The 19,847-nt window shown below is 40.1% G+C and overlaps 1 protein-coding gene across 1 annotated transcript in view; it reads left to right on the top strand.

Annotated features, from left to right (window-relative positions):
• The window catches only part of celsr3 (cadherin, EGF LAG seven-pass G-type receptor 3), a 107,457-nt gene that overhangs the window by 6,869 nt on the left and 80,741 nt on the right, over positions 1–19,847 (top strand). Inside the window, exon 2 of the mRNA XM_068732775.1 lies at positions 16,835–17,178. Within this exon, the coding sequence (XP_068588876.1) occupies positions 16,835–17,178 (344 nt within the window). The remainder of the gene's footprint in view (positions 1–16,834; positions 17,179–19,847) is intronic.

Below are 19,847 nucleotides of genomic sequence, written 5' to 3'. Positions count from 1 at the left end.
TGAGATATGCTATTGCAAGCAACTGGTGTAAGCAGGTATTTTATTTCCAGCTTGGCGAGACAGTTTTGCTGTTAGAAAAATAACTGTGTAGTTAAGCAGTGATCGGTATCACAGCACCACCCAAGCTGATTAGTATGCGGTCTGAGTGCAGTCCAATTTGCCATTGTAAAAATATAGAAAATACAGTAGGAAAACAAGGAAGCAGACAAGTCGGACTGGCAGAGCCAAATGCGGTCACTTGCTGTTAAATGGTATCAATACTTCCTTAATTGGATTTATTACGTGATGAAATAGGACAGTGGGGGGTCAATCTTCGAGTAAACCCATGGTCTATTAGTTTGAAGAGAAACACACTTTTATTTCCCAGGAAAATAGCCACTTAACTTAACTGACATGCTTGTTGACCGTCCATTATGTTTGCTCACATAATGCAGTAAAGTTTACGGTACAAATATATCATGGCTCTATATTTAATTATTATTTTAAGCTGCTTTGTCTGACACACAAGAATATAATAATCGTATTTTGTTGAAAAAGTCGATTTTATTCAAATTAGTTTTTTGGTGTATTTCTTTGTTTGCATTTCCCGGTTAAGATGAAGGCCTCCTAAAAGCTTTACAGGCTTCTTTGCTGTCAGTGATCAAAGCCTTAGAAAACCAGTAAGGAAAAGAAACGAAAGCGCTGTTTTCACTTTGGTGCTGTTTGTATTCTGGCTTGGGAGTGTGTGTGACCTGCTACCCTATTTACACAGCTTTCATACCAGCCTCACTGGTGACGACAAAGCCTTATACATATTCCGTTTGGTGTCATTTTGATGTCATTTGTGAGTGAAGGGAATGACGGAGTGAGTGAGCAAATGGTTACGTTTGTGACTGAATGAGTAACCTGCGTCTGAGTAAATGAGACCATTATCAAGGAAGTGAATGAAAGAGCAGGTGACTGAGAATATGAGTGAGTGAGTGAGTGAGTGAGTAAGTTTAAACATTACAAAGTGAATTGTGAGTGAGTGAGTGAATAAAAGAGAACGCGACTGACTAAATGTGACAAAATGGGTGAGTGGGTGAATGATAGAGGAAGTGACTGAGTAAATGAGCATGTGAGAGTGCATAAGAGTGCATATGACCGAGTGAATGAGTGACAGGTAAACGATTTGGCTTAAATGTTAGAGTATAAAAGTAATGAGAGAGTGCACGAGTGATCAAATGTCTGATAGAGTGAGAGAGTGAGTGAGTGAGTAAAGTAATGAGCAATCAGGCATGCGTGTGTGTGTGTGTGTGTGTGTGTGTGTGTGTGTGTGCACCATAAACGGTATGTATGTATGTGCCAGCCTTCGTCTCTGTTTGCCTCCAATGTGCATTCAGTTCAGTTCAACCAGAAGTGTAGATTCATTTCCAATTTTCTCGCTGTTTCCCTCTCACTAAGAAAGTATTTTACTCTCTCTCTCTCTCTTTCTCTCTCTCTCTCCGTCGCTCCAGGATTTGACAGTTATGAGATTATAATGAAACAACAGTCAGCCAGAGTCATGCTCGGAGCAAAGCTGTCACTTTCATTGTGTGCTGTGTGTTATCTGTGACTACCCGTCCCTCCTCTTCCCATCACTTTCTTCCTCTCCTTTATTCTAGCCATCCTCAGATGTATGGATGAATTGTTGGCCGTGTGTTTCTCACTCTTCTTTTTCATCATCCTTCTTTCCATTTGTTTCTCTTCCCTTCCACTTTTTCCGGTCCTGTTGTTCCTTTTCCATTTACTTCGTCTCTTACTTAAACCTTATGTAGCCTATTATTTCTCTATGCTATGCCTCTCTCTCTCTCTCTCTCTCTCTCTCTCTCTCTCTCTCTCTCTCTCTCTCTCTCTCTGTCTGTTTCTCTCTCTCTCTCTCTCTCTGTCTCTCTCTTTCTCTCGCTCTCTCTCCCTTCTTCTGTATTCAATAATCCACCCTCCTGTCCTCCATTTCTTCTCTTTCCCTCAACACTTCCCTTTAATCCTCACATAACTCTCATGGGCTGTGTCTCTTCCATGGCATATTCTTTTCAACTCTGCTCCTCCTCTCCTCTTTTCTGCTTTCTTCCCTCCTCATTTCCACTTTCTGTGTGTGTGTGTGTGTGTGTGTGTGTGTGTGTCTATATGTCTGCTCCAGTGCTTGAATGTGTTGTGTTTGGATTTCCGCCTGATTTTTTACTTATGTGCGTGTTTGAACAGTGTTTTCTAAGTAGCAGAGTTGTTTGTGTGTGCCTGCTTGTGAATGATTTGTGTTGCACATAGTAGTCCTGTGCAGATGTGTGTGTGTGTGTGTGTTTGTATGTGTGTGTGTGTGTGTGTGTGTGTGTGTGTGTGTGTGTGTGTGTGTACTCTCAGGTGGCTCAAAGCATTGCACTTGAGAGTGTATTCATGCCTTTTCAATGAATAATATCTATGCATGCCAGAGAGTGCCGAGACTACACTGCTTTATATCTTGCTTTCTTACTTCCTCGGTCTTTCACACTTTGTTCTCTCTCTCTCTTCTCTCTTTCTCTCCCATTTCCCTCCCTCTCTCCTGCTCTCTATCTCTTTCCCATTCTCGAAGCTCCTGACTATTGATTCTCAGGATAGTTCCCATATTTATGGGGCACAGAGATTAAACGCTGCATCCACGCTTGTGTTGCCAGCAGTTTAAGCACACACAGACACACAAATTTACATTTGCACCAATGAAACTGGCTTTAGGGTTAGTTGGTCGAGGCAAGTGATGAAAAAAAATCTAATTTGAGTTTGGCACCCCAAACAGCATTAGCTCAAGGTGCCCTTGAGCAAAGCAACCCCCAACTGCTCCTGTGGCCAGCAGCAAAGACTGTGGTTATACTGGCAAACTCCCAGTTGTGAATGTGTGTAGCAGTTTAAATGAGGAGCAGGGCTTTGCTGGTAAAAGAAAACATGAGCCTAACTAACACGACCCGAAACTGCAATTTTGAACACAGCCTGTGTTCAATTGGCCTTTTTTAACAGCGGACATTTTGACGTAACAGCAGAGAAAGTGCAGGTGTAAATAGTAAAATGAACAATGGCTAATACGCAATTGCTTTTGTTTCAGAGTCCTGGTATTGTGCGTGTTGTCTCTCTTTACCATCACACTGTCAAGACTTATTAGGACACTTGCATAGAACTAAGCGATCATTTATGTACTGCATAACAAGCTGAACATCATAAACGGTTGCATATTCTCACATCCAGTGGGTGTGGAGCACCATTTGGAGTTATGTTTGTGTCCACCTGATGGATGCAGGACAATGCTCTTTCCATTCCCTGTTTGGTCTCCACTAACTCCATAGAACAATATCTGCTAAATGTTCCACTTTGATGAACTTCCTGCTGTATGTTGCTGGGCAGGTACAGTGTTTTTTTTTGGAGCTTGTTTCAGTTGAAAACAGCTGTCTGAGCTCTGAGACTGAACCAAACTGTGACCACTCTGTAGAAATAAAACAATATAGTAAAAGAGGCTATAAAGCTCCATAGAGCTACAGAGTTGGTGATGCATTTTTGTGGTTTTGTCGCTGTGAGCACCCGTAGTTCTTTCATTGTAAGTACTTTGCTTAACGGAGCTACTTCGGCGTAGTCTGCTGGGGGAGCAGCATTGGAGCCGGAGACACCAACAGACTTAACAAACTGATTAAGAAGGCCGGCTCCATCATCGGCTGTAAACAAGACTATCTGGAACAGGTGGTGGAGAGGAGGACACTGAAGAAACTATTATCCATATTGGATAACCCGGATCACCCTCTCCACTACCTACTGCAGGGACAGTGGAGCATTTTCTCCAACAGACTGATCCAGCTCCGCTGTCACAAGGACAGATACAGGAGAACATTCCTGCCCTCTGCTATAACACTCTATAATAGATCACCTCTGGCCAAATCTTCCTTCAAATGATTATAACACTGCTGTTGCCGCTGTTGGCAATCTTTTGCACTACTGTTTAGTTTAGTTTTTTTAGTTAATTTAATACCATTTTATTTTATTGTATCTAGTGTACATTTTTTTAGTACTTTATTTTCTTTAAATTTAATAGGTTCTGCTCTGTTACTTTATTTTATTGTATATATTGTGCATTTTTCCGTACTTATTTTACTGTGTAACTTTGTTTGCTGCTGCTACAAGCAAATTTCCCCCTGGGGATAAATAAAGTATACACCTATCTATCTATAAAGAATTAAGGTTAAATGTGGTAATCATAAATAACAATTTGTCATTTGTAAACTTGTCACACGCCGGCTCTCTATGCATGTCAATAGAGGTAGACATTCGAGCAGAGTGAGCATTCAGTTAACACATCTAACGAGCCAGATGTGTTATCTTTGGCAAACTCAACATGCGGCAGCCTTTTTCCTTTACTGACTTAGGTTTAATGGCTTCTTTGTGTGCTGGGGATTCTGGGAGTTGTGTTGAGATTAAGGACGCATCACCAATACATTTACACACCGGTTTACTATATGCTGTAATTGTTGAGGCAACTGCTAACTGTGACTCAGGTCAGTGCACCATGAATACACTTACAATATAGGTCATTGTGCTGATGTTAAGAAGAACCTTACCAATGCATTATGGGTGAGTACGCTGATGCTGTGTGTATAAGGCAGCTAAAGCATTAACATATGGGTCAGAAAGATCAACACCCAAGAGCTTAACACTCTGAATTATTCTCATTTTAGACAATAATGTGTTTTTTTTTACCCAATATTACAAGCATGGAGCTAAAATTAGGATATTTTCTTGTTTTATGGCCACAGCTGAGAAACAATCATTTGAGTATTTCTATTTATCTATTGCCTTTCTTTTATATTCCATGTATTTATTGCCTACAGTGAAGAAAGAGAAGAATACATTTCAAAACAAAGATGCAGAAAGAAAACATAGAGCTGAATAAAAACATTAATGTCATGAACCACTTTTAATGGTTCGCCACCTGAACCCTCAGGAAGCCCCACAGCCTTCACCACCAAAACCAAGTGGTTTTTATTTAATAGCCCGTTGAAATGCGCCGTCTGTGTTTACCACCCATCAACTATTGCTCTGTATTGATTTGACTTGTCAGAGGTTGGAGAGCTTGCCTCAGCTTTAGAGAGAGAGGGATCACTTCAGTTTTTTAGCCAGTGGTGATGATACAAATTAATTCATACATTTTACAGGCCAGTACACAATGCTTATCAATCTTCAGGCTATATATTGTATGCTGTAATGAATATATGCTTCATTAGCTTACAACATCTGAAACTCATTTTATTTCACGGTATTTTATCTCTATACTACAGCTACTAATGCATCCGACAATTTATATAACTTTACAAAACTGACAAACCGACATTGACATTGTGTGTGGAGGTGAGAAAGAAAGCAAGGATTGAACTTATTTTTTGTTTTTTACACACATTTGTATGCCACTTTTCACATGTACAACCCTATGAATGACTTCCAGGAATGTCTGTCTGAAAATGTGTACCAAATTTAAACAATTATAGCTTCTTGCTCATCTCTCTGTCGACTGAATTTTCATTATTCCTTGGAGTGAGGCTTTGTGTAACAGCTCTAAACCGAAGGCTATTTGAGATGGAATGAGGGGGGATGCTATCCTACTCCTTAGCAAAATGACCAAAATACATCCCCCTTGTTAACCTCCTCTTGATCCCCTAGTAGCAAAGAGAGAACAGGGGCAAAGGGGTTGTTGAGTTGAATATGTTAGTCTAGTCTGCCTGACTCATTGCTCCTTTTTAGTTTGGTGCAATTTAAAATCTTTGGCCATGATCACAGCTCTGAAATATCAAAAGCCTACCTGTGCTGTTTATTGATAAATCCACTGCACTGTCTGTGGTGCTGATGTAGCAGACAGATTTACAATTACAACTTTTCCATCTTCCAACGTGGTTTTCTAGCATAACCCAACCCTTACTGCTTCCTCTGGGCATTAAATTATTCAACGCTATACGCTGGTGTGCATTGCTATCATACATATAGTCTATAAACCTACAAGATATTTACGGAGGATAAAGAGAAACCGCATGAAAGAGTACAAAATGGGCTTAAACCCACAGCATCATGAGCACACAGCACTTACTACAGGTTTACTTAGCAACCACGATGACCTAGACAGTACATACTGGCCAACCACAATGTAATGAAACTTTTAGCCGGCCATTAGAACCCATTAGACGTACGCTCTTCATCTTCGGCCTGTCAGGGTCACAATGCAGCTACCACCGTCAGGAGCTAATGGTTTGGATCAAGCAGAGAAGGTTGCAGAGTTAGACACAGTTCGACACAGAGAGCCAGATGGCAGGTTTCTTTGTTGGGTAGTTAGTGTCCTGTAACCATTACACCAACGCTGGGAGCAAACCTGTGACCTCCACAGGTGTTAATCACTATTTACCCTCTCTTTCATGTTTTTAAGGTATCTGTGTTGTAATAGCAGATTTTGAGCAACAAGGGCCTTGTATGAGATTCTAATGTTGTATATAGTGTCACCAAAGCCAGTGTATGTTCAAAGCTTTCTGTGCAAGGACATTAATCTGATTTTTTACAGAGGATTTTTAGCTCACTGAAGGCCAGAGATATTAGGTGGTGGATGGGTTGGAGGGCCATGTCTGTCTGACACTATAAGGCTCTCACATAGTTAAGTGCTTGACAACTCAAAGCTTGTGTTAAAAGGAAAGTGGTCTGTCCACCCAGCTTAAGAACATGGTTTCTGTCATTTCATGCAAATGGTTAAGGCAATTATCTTCTTTTTTTCTGGGATTTATAGAGAGGAATCAGAGTGACAGTTTCTGATACGGTGTCTGTTTCCCAGCTTTCATTTATCCAGGTTTTGTTAGAGATGCAATCAGGTCTCTTTTACTGCAAATGCCAAGTTACTTTGCATTCACACAGTTGTGCACATCCCCATCTGGGAGCTGCCCTGTACAAATACAGTCCATTTGATACGGTTCTTCTCAAGGAGGTGTGGTTTGAGTGGCAGGATGACTGCTGGGAAATAGTGATAACTTAGGCAACATTATGCTCAGGGGAATGCCATGACGGGGGAAATTCAGACATGGTGGGCTCCCATGAGTGAATATTTTGAGTTGAGAGCGTAACAAATGTGTGTTCCCTGCTGAGAGATTTGTAGAAGCCAATGCTTCTGTAATCTGCTTCACACACTTTTTTTTTTTCTTTTGTTGGTCACCCACATTCTTTTTCAGTTGACATTAAAGTGTGTATATTTAAAACCTTTAAATAATACTACCTCATTATATAAATAATTAATAGTTTGAGCTTGAGTTACAGTCATTTTTGAGGCAACGAACTGGAGTAGATTAACCCTCTGTGATGGAGAATCGATGCTCTTACCTCAACACATTTTAGATTTGCTCCATTAGGTTTGATAGAGGATTTTTATGTTATTCATTTACAGAAACAGACCCATGCATTTCCTTTTAATAATCAAAACCACTCCCCAATTCCCCATGAAGCACAACACAAAGTTCTTCCACTGCTCTTCTGTATCCTGTAAGAGAAAGTCACAAAAGTTTCCGTTCATATCACTTAGTTGTGTTACACAAGCTGAATACGGTATCTGCTGTGATGTTATTTTCAGCCTGTGTAATGCATTAAACTTAGGGGAAGGTTACAGAGTTTCATTACAATCTACCTCTATATAATTTGCTGGAATATTACCCTTTAATGAATGTTTGTGATAAAAAAAAGTTAATTAAATGTCACACACATGGAGAAAGTGAATGCATCTTTTTTTACCCCCACTGTCTTCCTCTGCTACGCTCCAGCACCTTGCTGAATGTCTTTGTACTTTGCCCGTGTCCTTAATTAGGAAGGCTGACATTTATCCATTACATTCTGTTTCTTGTTAGCAGTCCGAAACACACAAAATTTAGAAAATACCTAACGACACCAAATGAGGAGAAAGACTGCTTCTGCAACACACTCATGCAATTAGTCATTAAGACATTAGGACATTATTCACATTTAATAAAAATCAAAGTCCTTTTTTATCTTTATTTCTCAAAAAAGCCTACGACTTGAGGACATTTGATCGTGACTCAACAAAACTTTATCTGCAGGCAAAAGTTATTTTATCATGCCACAGTAATAACAATTGATTTACAGTAATCTAAAGAGATAAAAAAAAACACGTACAAACAGCGTTTATTACCCAAACGCCAGGTCTCCTAACCTTTCAGACATCAAAGAGCCAGATGCTGAATGGCAAATGGAAATATAAGTGTTCATAGCATTTTAGTGATTTGTTGTAGTGATGGTCTGAAGCTAAATGAAAATGGGTTCAGTCCAAATCAGCCACCAGGGAGGACTGAGAGGCACAATGTAGGAACACGAGGAGAGATCGTCAACAGACTGGAACTTCCCTGCTATGTTTAGCGTTGTGTCATCAATAAATCATTACCGCATTAGCTTTACAACATTAACATGATTACTGTAAACAAACAGGATCACCACTGACAGAGAGAGAGAGAGGGAGAGGGAGAGAGAGAGAGAGAGAGAGAGAGAGAGAGAGAGAGAAGCTGGAAAGTATTGAACTGATGAAGTTAGTTGGATTGCTGTTTTAGGCTGTACAGCACTGCAACACTAAAAAAACTCGCTGGTCAGGTCAATCATAGTGACTCAATCAGCTTTGACAAGGTGGTGCATTGTAATCCCCATTACCACTTTCTTTTTCAATGAGAGTGTCTCACTATTCTTTTTATCTGCTGCTGATGTTAAATGGTAGTTAAGTGCTGCTGCTGATGTTCTGTCTCTCTTTAGGTCAGCTCAGGTCGACCACATTTAGGGTCAGGTCTAATTACCTTCAGATCTTTTTGGATCTGACGGATCTTTGGTACCTTTCAGATCAGCTCTCTTTCCTTGTCTTGTCTTGTATTGTTTTGAATTGGGCCCGAACGTCCTCTAACATGGAAACAATGGTTTGCCTTACTTTACGTTACTGCCTCACTATTACGCTGCCCCACAAGAACAATTGTATAGAAAATAGATTAGATTTGGGATCTTTTCAGGCACCCTCACAGTGATCGGAGCGATGAAAACTTCTACACATCCTGCCTCAGGTCCTGGAGTGTGAATGATTTACCAGAGAGAATGTTCATCTCACAATGTAATGCCCCAAAATACCAAATTATTTAACTGAAAAACAACTACCACAGAAAAGGTGGAGCCCGGTGTACAGCGCCTTTGGGCCAAAAGCATTTATTTTTATGCAAGTGTGGCTCTGCTTTTTTCCCCCTTACAAACGTAATGTCCCTGTGGTTGTACATTTGAGAGAAAATACTCAAAGCATCAGCAGCAGCACAGTACAAACAAAGACAAAAAGATGCAAGATGGAGGATGATAGCTGTAGCTACAAACAGCTGCAAACAGATGTCACGTCTGTATGTCAAAGAGGTCAGAGTGTGGATTTGTGTTATTTATCCGTACAATAGACATGAGGGTGTGTTTAAATGTGATACGAGTCTTTGGATGAGAGAATGCTTTTTGTGTTCAGTGTGTGTGTGCAAGCTATCTGGTTTTACGTAAAGGATTAGTGCTTCTGTAAAAGAGTGGTTTAAACCATTATGTTGCTCCGGTTGCTGTGTGTGTGTGTGTGTGTGTGTGTGTGTGTGTGTGTGTGTGTGTGTGTGTGTGTTGCTTTTTTTACTCTGCTCTCCTTTGCACTGAGTATAATGAGTGCCCAGACCTCAGGGGTAGAAAGGCTTTAAAAAACAAACTGAGCACAGAAATCAGATGGGCCTGGGTCGTGTGTGTGTGTGTGTGCGTGCGTGTGTGCTTTGCAATGATGCATACACAATATTGTTAACGCTTGTGTTGTTTTACAGGCATTAATGTATGGCCTGCACCTCTCTGCAGCTATCCATTTATTCACTTATTTGTACTTATTTCTATGAAGTGCCATTTTAGCTGTTCATCCTTTCACATTCTCTCCAGGAGTTATTTTCATGTGACTGTGCATCAGACGGTTCTTTGTGTGCTCTGTTAACAACCTGAAACGGGTTTTTAAAGGTGTGTTTAAAAAGGGCAACGTTTGTTCAGGGGCTGCTGTACCTATTTATTTTTCCTGACCCGCGGGCAACTTACACTGCTGAAAACATAACACTCATCACACTTTTTAGTTACTCAAGGATTTGGAAATTCAACCTGCTCATGTATCTTACATAGACTTTTCGAGCACGATGAACACAGAGGAGAAACAGGAAAAGGCCAAACAAAGGGGTGTGACAACACAGTGTGAAATGGGATTTAAAACCATGTGATTGTGGATGCACGGACTGTGAGCTAATGGGCTGAAGGCACCATGACGGTCTTTAGTGTGTTTCAGAGTAGCAACATAGAGCTGTCTAAATCCAATTTTACTGTTTGGGGTTTTTGCATGCTAGTTGAAATATATCTCCCTTTTGGGTTTAAGAAAAAAAAATTCCAACTCCTTATAGTACCAAGAGTGCATACAGTTTAAGTCAGGCTCTTAAACAATGTCAAGGCCATGTGTGAATTTCTGAATTGTTAGCGATCTGAACCTTTGACCCCAGCAGTGTTAGCCTTTACAGACTGAGCTACACAGAGCCACAATGAATAATAAAAGAAAATACATGCCTAGTGATCCTCATTCAAAACACATTTTAAATTGACAAGAATCCCCAGTGTTAAGATATGAACTGTGATTAATGCAAAACTTGCTCAGTGGTTATTCAAGGTCTTCCTCCCACAGTCATAGTGGTAGGAATTTGAACACGGGAGACATTTGAATGCTGTAACTGAATGGATTAAAGAGCTACTTTTACTTTTACAGCGAACTGCACATCCTCTGAGGCCTCAAGTCGAATGTCTCTCAGAGTCCGAATCTGAAACATGTGTTGTAGCTGATACGATAGATAGACCGTCTTGAAACACCAAATTTGTTGTTAATTTTATTTTATTTTGTTATATTTCTCGTTACATCCGGCAAATAACTCAAATGCTCTGAAAAAAATGTATCTGGTATCTGTTGCTGTCCAATCATTTAATTCAGCCCGAATGTAATGATAGGACAAGCTGCCCAGCTTTAAGTGTGTCCTCTTTCCATACTTAATGTAGTCCAACAGGCTACTGTATGTCCTACACACTAATTGTGATAGTATACGGCTACTTTATCATTTTGTACCAACAGAAAATAATATAATAAGTGCACCAATCTGCAACCATAGAAGACCTCTGCCAATCAAACTTTGGAAAGGGAAAGCACAATGATTTTCAAAGATTCAATGCCTTTTTATCGTCATCAAACTGTCCCTCCAACATCTGAAGTGTTTTAATTTTGCACTTCTGTTTTTCACTGTGGTGCAAAAGGTTACATGAACAGCACATTAAACGCATTTCTTGATAGACCTTTTTTATACTCAATTTAGTCATTTTGAAAAAGAACTGCAAATTGGGACACAGATTTGGGACACCAAGCAGCTTCCTCAACATTTACGTCTTAAATTCTTTAAAAAATGTAACTGTAAAACCGTAAAAGTGTGTTTTTTGTAGTTAGTTCCATTTTAATTCCAAAGCAATTGTAAGTTTTGGAATATTTTTTAACAAGAATGAAAAAGAATGAAGTTTGTTTGACTGTGATAGAGCTTTTTCTTACGTCTTCACAAACCACCTGAGCAGTATCTCCAAACCTTTGCTTGCTTTGCTCTGTGACTTTCTTCCTTAAAGGAAAATGCCAGGGCTCTGCCTCGTGACCCCTCCTCCTGCCCTGTATTGCAGCTTTTAATATGTTTCTGGGGCTGTTTTCAGCTCCAGCTGTGGGCTTATTGTGCGCTACTTTGCAGACTATTTCTGTCTGGATTTCCAGGAAGCGAGCTCGGGATGCTCTGACATTCAAGAAGCTTTGAGTGCGCTATTAGTCAGGCTACCTGGCGCAGGGAGATAGCACTGAACTCCTTCAACCCTTTGAAACTCTGGGGACCGTGTACCCACAAAGCATCTTAGAGCCGGAGCACTGATCTGAGGTCAGCCTCTCTCTCAGGGCGTACTGATGTTCACGCATCCATGGGACCTCGCTGATGATTCCAGATCAGTTTGTTCATTCTTAGAGGCTTTATGCACGCCAGCCTCGAGCTCTCCTCCGTCTTTGATGTGCGGACACACAAAGGGAGGAAATGTTGGCTCGAGGCCCACAGGAACCGTGAAAGCTCCTCTCCGAGTTGTTATTTACGAAAGGCTTTGTTTTCCCGTGGTGCTAAAGACGCTAAAATAACCTTCCATTTGTGGGGTTTTGGGTTTGGAAGTTATTAATGTTTTATTGTTTCCATGCACGCTAAAGCAGAGTGCCATGGAGAAAGGGCGATGAATTAGTTATGACTTCCTGGCTTATTGGGAAGTTGTGGACAAGATCACCTTTACTCACCTCTCACCAAGATTCGAAAAGTAATTCACAGTTGCTCCACGTCTTTATATCCACTGAGATACACCTGATGTCTCTTGATTTAGTTCTTGATATGAAGGCTTTGTATCCAAAATGATGCATCGGCCCTTTTACAGGTGTGATATATTGTCTGATAAAAAGGATTGACACCTGAGAATCCCTAAGCTTTGGTAAGGATTTAAAAGATAGTAGGCGACTTATGTCCTTGTACACTTGAATCCCTGCTTACAGTTTTTAAGACTCTTACTTTTTTGCAATTTTTTCTTATTGAGCTTTTGGAAAAAAAGATGTGCTTTTTAACACAGCAGGAAACATTATAATTAGGCTTCATGTTACGCCAGATTTTTCCTGAGACTCCATTGCTGCAATGACAATCCTCTGTTGGCTAACTTATAATAAAATAGTTAAAACCTACCTTGCGGAAATTTTGGAAAATGGCCTTTATATTTTTGCAGACTTATTGGTTATGGCTTTCGTGTTTTCAGCAGAGCTGTTATTAGCATGTGCTTGTGTTAAATGTGTAGCTGATCTCATGGAAGGAGGTGGATGAGTTATTGACCTGCTGACAGGAAGTGGACAGACTTTGGTGGTTATAATTGCTGAAATGGACCTTTAGCTTGAATGGTTGTTTTTCTGTTCTATTTCAAACCTCCAATTGGCTTCATATGTCGAGGGATGAGTGAAAAGTCCTGCACTCATGCAGGTTGGCCAAATTAGCTGGACAGTAGACGTGAAGGGAAACCAAATGAAGATATTTTATGTGTGTGTGTGTGCAAGGTTTACTGAAAGAACTGAATGGCTGCTTGGGGCGAGAATACCCCAGAAGGCGGATAAAATCACAGTTAAGGTATAAACTGTCAGGCCCCGATACTTATACCATTTTTCATTTTAGCCTGTTAAATGTTTTTGTTGAGTTGTGATATATTCCAGTTTGAATTGTCACTGTTGTCCCTGTGGGCCACCGGAGGGGATTCCTGAGAGCCCGTGACTTTGTTGGAAAATGTTCAGCGGGCCTTGCAGAGGGAATTGTAGTGCTTTTTTCTTACCAGAAAACAATTAGGCACACAGTCTGCAGGAGTCCAACATGGCAATTGCACACAAAACAGTGTGTCAACAAAACAATAAATAACCTTGGTGCAGAGGGATTGGTTGAAGGCAAATTTGAGAAAAACAGCACCGTCTTTCAGCAATTGCAATAAAGTGTGAGAATGTGTTGCCGTGGAGTGGAGTGGTTTATTGTCCTTCTGAAATAAAACATCTTAGGGTACAAATTCAGTGTGTACTGGCCAATGTGATAAAAAAAAGTCCCAAGTGTGTTTATTAAAAACGTAATGTATGGTGTGGTATTGGTCTTCTAATTAAGGTTTATAGGGAAAGTGTTGGTGTTAGGCATCTGTGGGATGATTAACGCTTTCTGTCAATGGTAGGTATAAGTGAATAGGTGCATTCTTAAATGGATGTGTGTGTGTGTGTGAGAGAGAGATTGGGTCCTACTACAGCAGATTATGGGGTATTTTCATAGATCCCTGTCTCATTTCAATGACAATGGGAGCTCAGCGTCAATTACTGCTGCGTCTTTGCATCATGATCCAGAGAGCTGATAATAAAGCTGGCTTTTAGCCTCAGAAGAAGAGGTGACATTTAATTAATTATTAATTAATTTGTTATTTTATTCTATCTATCTATCTATCTATCTATCTATCTATCTATCTATCTATCTATCTGTCTGTCTGTCTGTCTGTCTGTCTGTCTGTCTGTCTGTCTGTCTGTCTGTCTGTGTCTGTCTGTCTGTCTGTCTGTTGATAATTTGTATCCATCTCTTTCTACAAATGATTCTATTAATATGTTCCCTGATGCTTTTTTGTGGGAGTTTTCCTCTGTCCCTCCATGATGCCACTCTCTCCCCCTTCATTTATTACGAAGGGCTCTGGATTTTAGTGTGTGTGTGTGTGTGTGTGTGTGTGTGTGTGTGTGTGTGTGTGTGTGTGTGTGTGTGTGTGTGTGAGTGTAAGTGTGTGTGTGTGTGTGTGTGTGTGAGTGTAAGTGTGTGTTAGAGGTCAGTAGGGAGTGAGTCTCCTCATAATCCGGTAATCAAACCAGCTGCCGCCCGACCCAACCCCCATCCCTCCACCGCTCTCTATATCTTCTGTCTCTCCATCTTTTTCTCTATTTATTCAGTTTTTCTCGCTGATAGTTTTTGTCTTTATATTTCTGTCTACATCTTGCTCTCTTGTCTTTTTTTATTTTGTCCTCCCTTCTCTAAAATGACTTATTTGTATTGTGTCTCTCTTTCCTTTCATGTCTTTTAATTTTATTTAGCGTTCTTCCTTTCTTACTTTTTGACACTTTATGTCAACGGCAAATTAGATTAAATAAAAATGTAATTCACTTTGTTCAAACTCCTTTATATTCCTTTATATTCAACAACTTTTACCGTTTAATCAATTCAATAACCTCTCAAATTATGTTTTACAGTATTGGCAAAGGGAAAGAAGTGAACATCGATAATCAATCAATTATTTACAGCTGTCGTAAATTATTATTGATTGTGAGTTACCATAAGTGCCTGAGCTTTTTTTTCATGAATCCCTGGTTAAAGACCCTTGTTTTCTTCCTCATTTCTCTTCTCTTGTCCTCGTCAATCGTCTCCTTTGCTTCTTCCAGTATTTAATAAACCTCCTTCACTCTCCTTCACCCTCCGTCGCCTCTGTGTGTCAACATCCTCCCTCTCTCTCTTTCACCCCTCACGCTCGCTTCATTGCTGCCGTGCTCTTTTCTTTCGTTTTCTTTCTCATTCTGTCTTTTCACCACTTGCCATGTCCTTTTTGCAACGAGAGGCATTCTTACGCTTTCATTTTCTCGGTCTTATTGTTCACCCTGTTTTACCTCCACGGCGCTGCAGTAAATTGCCCCCTCATGCCGGTGTGGTCATGTGCATTTGTATTCTTTTACAGCTTATTAGCCGGCTTGTCGCACCAAATTGCTTTACGATATACAACACATCTAGGCCAGGATTGTGTTCGTATCCAGTGCAGATGAAATGTGTCTGGCGTCAGTTGTTGAAACAGGTATTGTTGTGAGGGTTGTGACCTGCTGTGATTCATATGAGCTCATTTCTTAGTAGTGACGGGTTTCAGAGGAAAGGAGCGCTGTGTTGAGTTTGTAACCAAAGCTGGATGTGAGGAGACGGGGGAGCTGATGTGTCCTACACAAGAGCACTCTGTGCTACCTCACCACCTCTCTGTCTCTCTCTGTCTCTATGAGGCGATTTCAATCAATGCTTTAAACCAACTTACTGGCTCACAAGGAAGTGTAGAGTTCAGAGGATCTGTTTTCTCTCTCATACTGGAACATAAGATCAAAGAATTAAATTGGATTTCAGAAAATGATCATGCCGTCTTATACCATAAATCGCATATCATGACTATCCACTGGATAAATGGCTGATGACTAAATGAAGAAAAACTAAAATACTGCTGAGTCTGTTATATATATATAATATTTAGGGAACGGAGTTCGGTTTCAGAAGCATTCTGGTGAACAAAGTCAGCATAGTCCATTATTGGTAGTGCAAGCTGTGAAACAAGTCTCTAACATGATATGTAAAACAATGTTGTTCACTTCAGCAGCAAAATAATTCCTTTCATTTATTTATTTTAAATTCATCATTTAAAATTTTCCAAAGGACAGGTTAACATTGGGTGATGATCACAGTCAGCATGCCAGTTTACTGTCAACGAGTTGTTATACCACAATAGCTCAGACTCACAATCATGTATTACATGCATACATACTACAGAGTCAGCTCATTATTCTAGTAAGAGTCCATGGGGCACCTAGACCATTATCATAGTCTTTACGTGTTGAAGCTCCACTCTCTATCCATGATGAGTCCCATTTACTGTGAAATGTTATGTTCACAAAGCAGTTTTGAAAATGAACCTGGATCCTATTTTGCTCTTATATTTGTATGTGTGTAGATGTGAATGTGCTTGTACGATCCATGATAACATATGTAGTGAGACAGAGTCATGTACAGCGGTCTAAGCTGCATATCTCCTGACATTGTTGTGACCTCCTCACCTTTTTCTCTTCCCCTTTGTCATCCTTCCTCTCTGGCTCCCAGTCATTTATCGCCATCTCTTTACCTCCGTCTCTCCGCTCTTTGCTGTTTATCCCTGTCGCCCCGAACTCGTCTCCCTCATGCCTCCCCCTTCATCCATCTCCCTCGTCTTACTCCTCCACCTGTTCACACCTATATATCACTCCATGTCTTCCAACCCTCTCTGTTGTTATCTTTCTTTATCTCCTGCTCCTTCATCTCCTAACCCTTTTGTCCATCCTCTATACACCTCATGAATGAGCACATTCATTCAACTAACCTTTTTCTTTTTCTCCCTCTGCTCTCTTATTTTCTAGATGGCGTCCACAGCATTTCAGCCCAGTGCATTCTCCGCGTTCTCATCATCACCGAGGACATGCTGGGCAGCAGCGTCACCGTCCGCCTCCAGAACATGTCCCAGGAGCACTTCCTGTCACCACTGCTGGGTAACTTCCTGGAGGGCGTGTCAGCGGTGCTCTCGGTGCCTGTCGAGGACGTTTTCATCTTCAACATCCAGCCGGACCTGGACGCGGCACCGGGAGGGATTCTGAATGTCAGCTTCACTGCTGCGTTGCCCGGAGGACTCTTCTTCCCTTCTGAGACGCTGGAGGAACAGCTGTACCTGAACAGGCCGAGGCTGACGTCACTAACACAGATGGAGGTCAATTCCCATTTACAAAATACAAAACATAAGAATCTGAATTTTTAATTGTTTAGTGTTTGTGTATCTACTACTACAGGCACATTGCATAAAATATACATACTGTACATTCTATGGAAAAAAAAAGTCAGTCGCATGCAGAAGCTTGAAATCAGGGTTACATGTAATAAGGCACATTGTGCAAACACATGCATCTCAAGACAGTCACTTGGGCATATTGCATGTGAACTGATAATAATAGAATACAGATGCCACGCCAGCGCAAGACATATGGCTTTATCCAGCAATACGCTGATGTGACTGCTGAATGTTTTCATGCATGAAATCACACACACCTGGACACAGCATGCACATCACATACACGTGCACACCCCCTCAGAGCATCGCTGTACATGCATGAGAGAGAGAGAGAGAGAGAGAGAGAGAGAGAGAGAGAGAGAGAGAGAGAAAGATGTTTTGATAAAAAAGAAGAACAAGTGAAACAAAGGAGAAAAGATTTATGAAGGGAAAAGAGAGAGCAAATCAGTGTCAAGAGATAGTTTCAGGCATACAACCTTTTCTCAACAGGCACTGTCACACAAACACACATGAACATATACCAACCGAATCTACAGTATATCCTCTCACTGTCTAAGAAGACACAATCTTGTGAGTACATCTGATCCAGTGACCTTAACAGCAAACAGTAGCTGTTCCTCTGGAAATCAAACATTTCTATGAATCAGAATAAGGGCAAATGAATAAATGCATACAAGTAAACAAAAAAGATGAAATAAAAGAAGACCAGTAGTGTTAGTGTGATAGGGCTTTTACACTTCTCCAGGAAAACTGTTTTTAAGAGTATCCAAATTCATAATGACTGAGACCTGAGATGTTTCTGACCTGACAACATGTGGCAAGACAAAGGGAAGAGTAATCTATCAAGAATGACTTTATTCTATAAGCAAACTCCAACAAATAATCACATTATATCAAATGAGATTAAGGAGGTCATCTTGACACGCTCTTTAAAAAAAATTAAAATTACTATGTTTTGACTTATTTTGCCATGTCTTGATCCAGAGTGAAACATCTCAACATCTATCTTCGATGGATCACTGTGAGGTCAGAATCTGGATGCCAAAAGCTACCATGCCTAGAGTCTATGTGCCAACACCTATCAGAGGGTGGAGCAGTTTCTATATGGAGTGATTTGAAAGCTATGATCTTTAAAGTATCGGTCTGGCTCTACTTTGCAGCCTGAGAGGTGCAACTCAGGGCAGAAAACTCCTTTAATCAACTAAGATGAGCGTATCAATATTTTCATCAGGAAGCTTCTTTCACCTGAACTATGGCGGCTTGACAGTAAGAGGACGATATCTAGAGAGATTTATATAAGTAAAAGACAAAGACTGTCAGTTTGTCAGCGAGGTAACTGTGATATTTTAGCATTGACATGATCAATCAACACCAAACAGCTAAGTAATACTTTCGTATTGTTCTGCTCCAGTCAGTTTCCTTCGGTGTCTCCAGTCTCTCAGAAGGTGAAACATTTCTATTCATGTTATAAGCTACCATTGAATAGGTGACTAATGTTACATGCTAGTCTAACTTGAACAACTCCTTAATTTATGAAACAAAGGCTAGCGGTTAGCGTTAATTCATTTGTTAACATTTTCCCTTTGTTGGTGTTTCTGTGGGTAATTAACATTAGCTTCGTGCGATAAGTTGCTGTTGTTGAATGTTAACAAAATTATGTTCTTCATCTAAAAATGATTTGCATTAAATACATGCGTCCCCCACTACCGACTATATAGAGCTTCACTCAAATCTCAACTCTAAATCTTTCTTCTTCACTCTTCTCTTCTTCGCCATAGCTGTGCCTGCTGCATAAAATGTACTTCTTTTCATGGTAGACATTTTGACATGTCATAGAAAGGGAGGGACTGGTGTAATCAATAACCTTAATTAAGGTTGCTGTCAACTGAGGTGCTACAATTTCTGGGCCCTTGTATTGGTTAGTTGGCTAGTTCTTCCTGGCAACCAAGTAGCCTACATTTATTCATGTATTGTACAATTTCAAGGTATTTGTACCTCTCTTGAGTCTTTCCATTTTAGGCTACTTTATACTTACACTTACCTACATTTAAGAGGGAAACATTGCACTCTTTACTGTGCTACTTTTATCTGACAGCTGAAGTTCCTGGTTACTTTTCAGATTTTACTTACAAAGGATCCGTTAATAAAAATAAAATGTGCTGTTATGGATTGAAACCTAAGAGTATATAAAGTAGTTAAAACAAGCTCCTCGTGACCAGATTCCACCAAAAATGTACTGTATTGATGCATTGTTATCAATAATCTAAATTTTTTATTTATGATTATATATCACTCACGGGTCACTTTTACTTGGATACTTTAACTACATTTTGGGAATAATACTTATGTACTTTGTAAGTAGTATTTTGATTGAAGGAATTTTACTAATTATAATGGGTATATTTACATTTTCTATTAGTACTTACTACTTTTACTTAAGTTATTGATTTGAATATTTCCTCCACCACAGTTTGAATGACTTACTGGAATGCCCAAAAGAGACAACATTAATGTTAGTAGTTGCACATGTGCTTTTACTTCTTTTATAAGTCAGACTGTGTGTTGTAGAAATAGATTATTGCGTGTTTCGG

Source organism: Cebidichthys violaceus, unplaced genomic scaffold (genome assembly GCF_023349555.1).
Source record: "Cebidichthys violaceus isolate CVI_PGR_0920_01 unplaced genomic scaffold, fCebVio1.0.p SCAF_6, whole genome shotgun sequence".
Classification (NCBI taxonomy): Eukaryota; Metazoa; Chordata; class Actinopteri; order Perciformes; family Stichaeidae; genus Cebidichthys; species Cebidichthys violaceus.
Note: the sequence above shows the minus strand (reverse complement) of the source record. Positions and strands in the feature narration are given on the sequence as shown.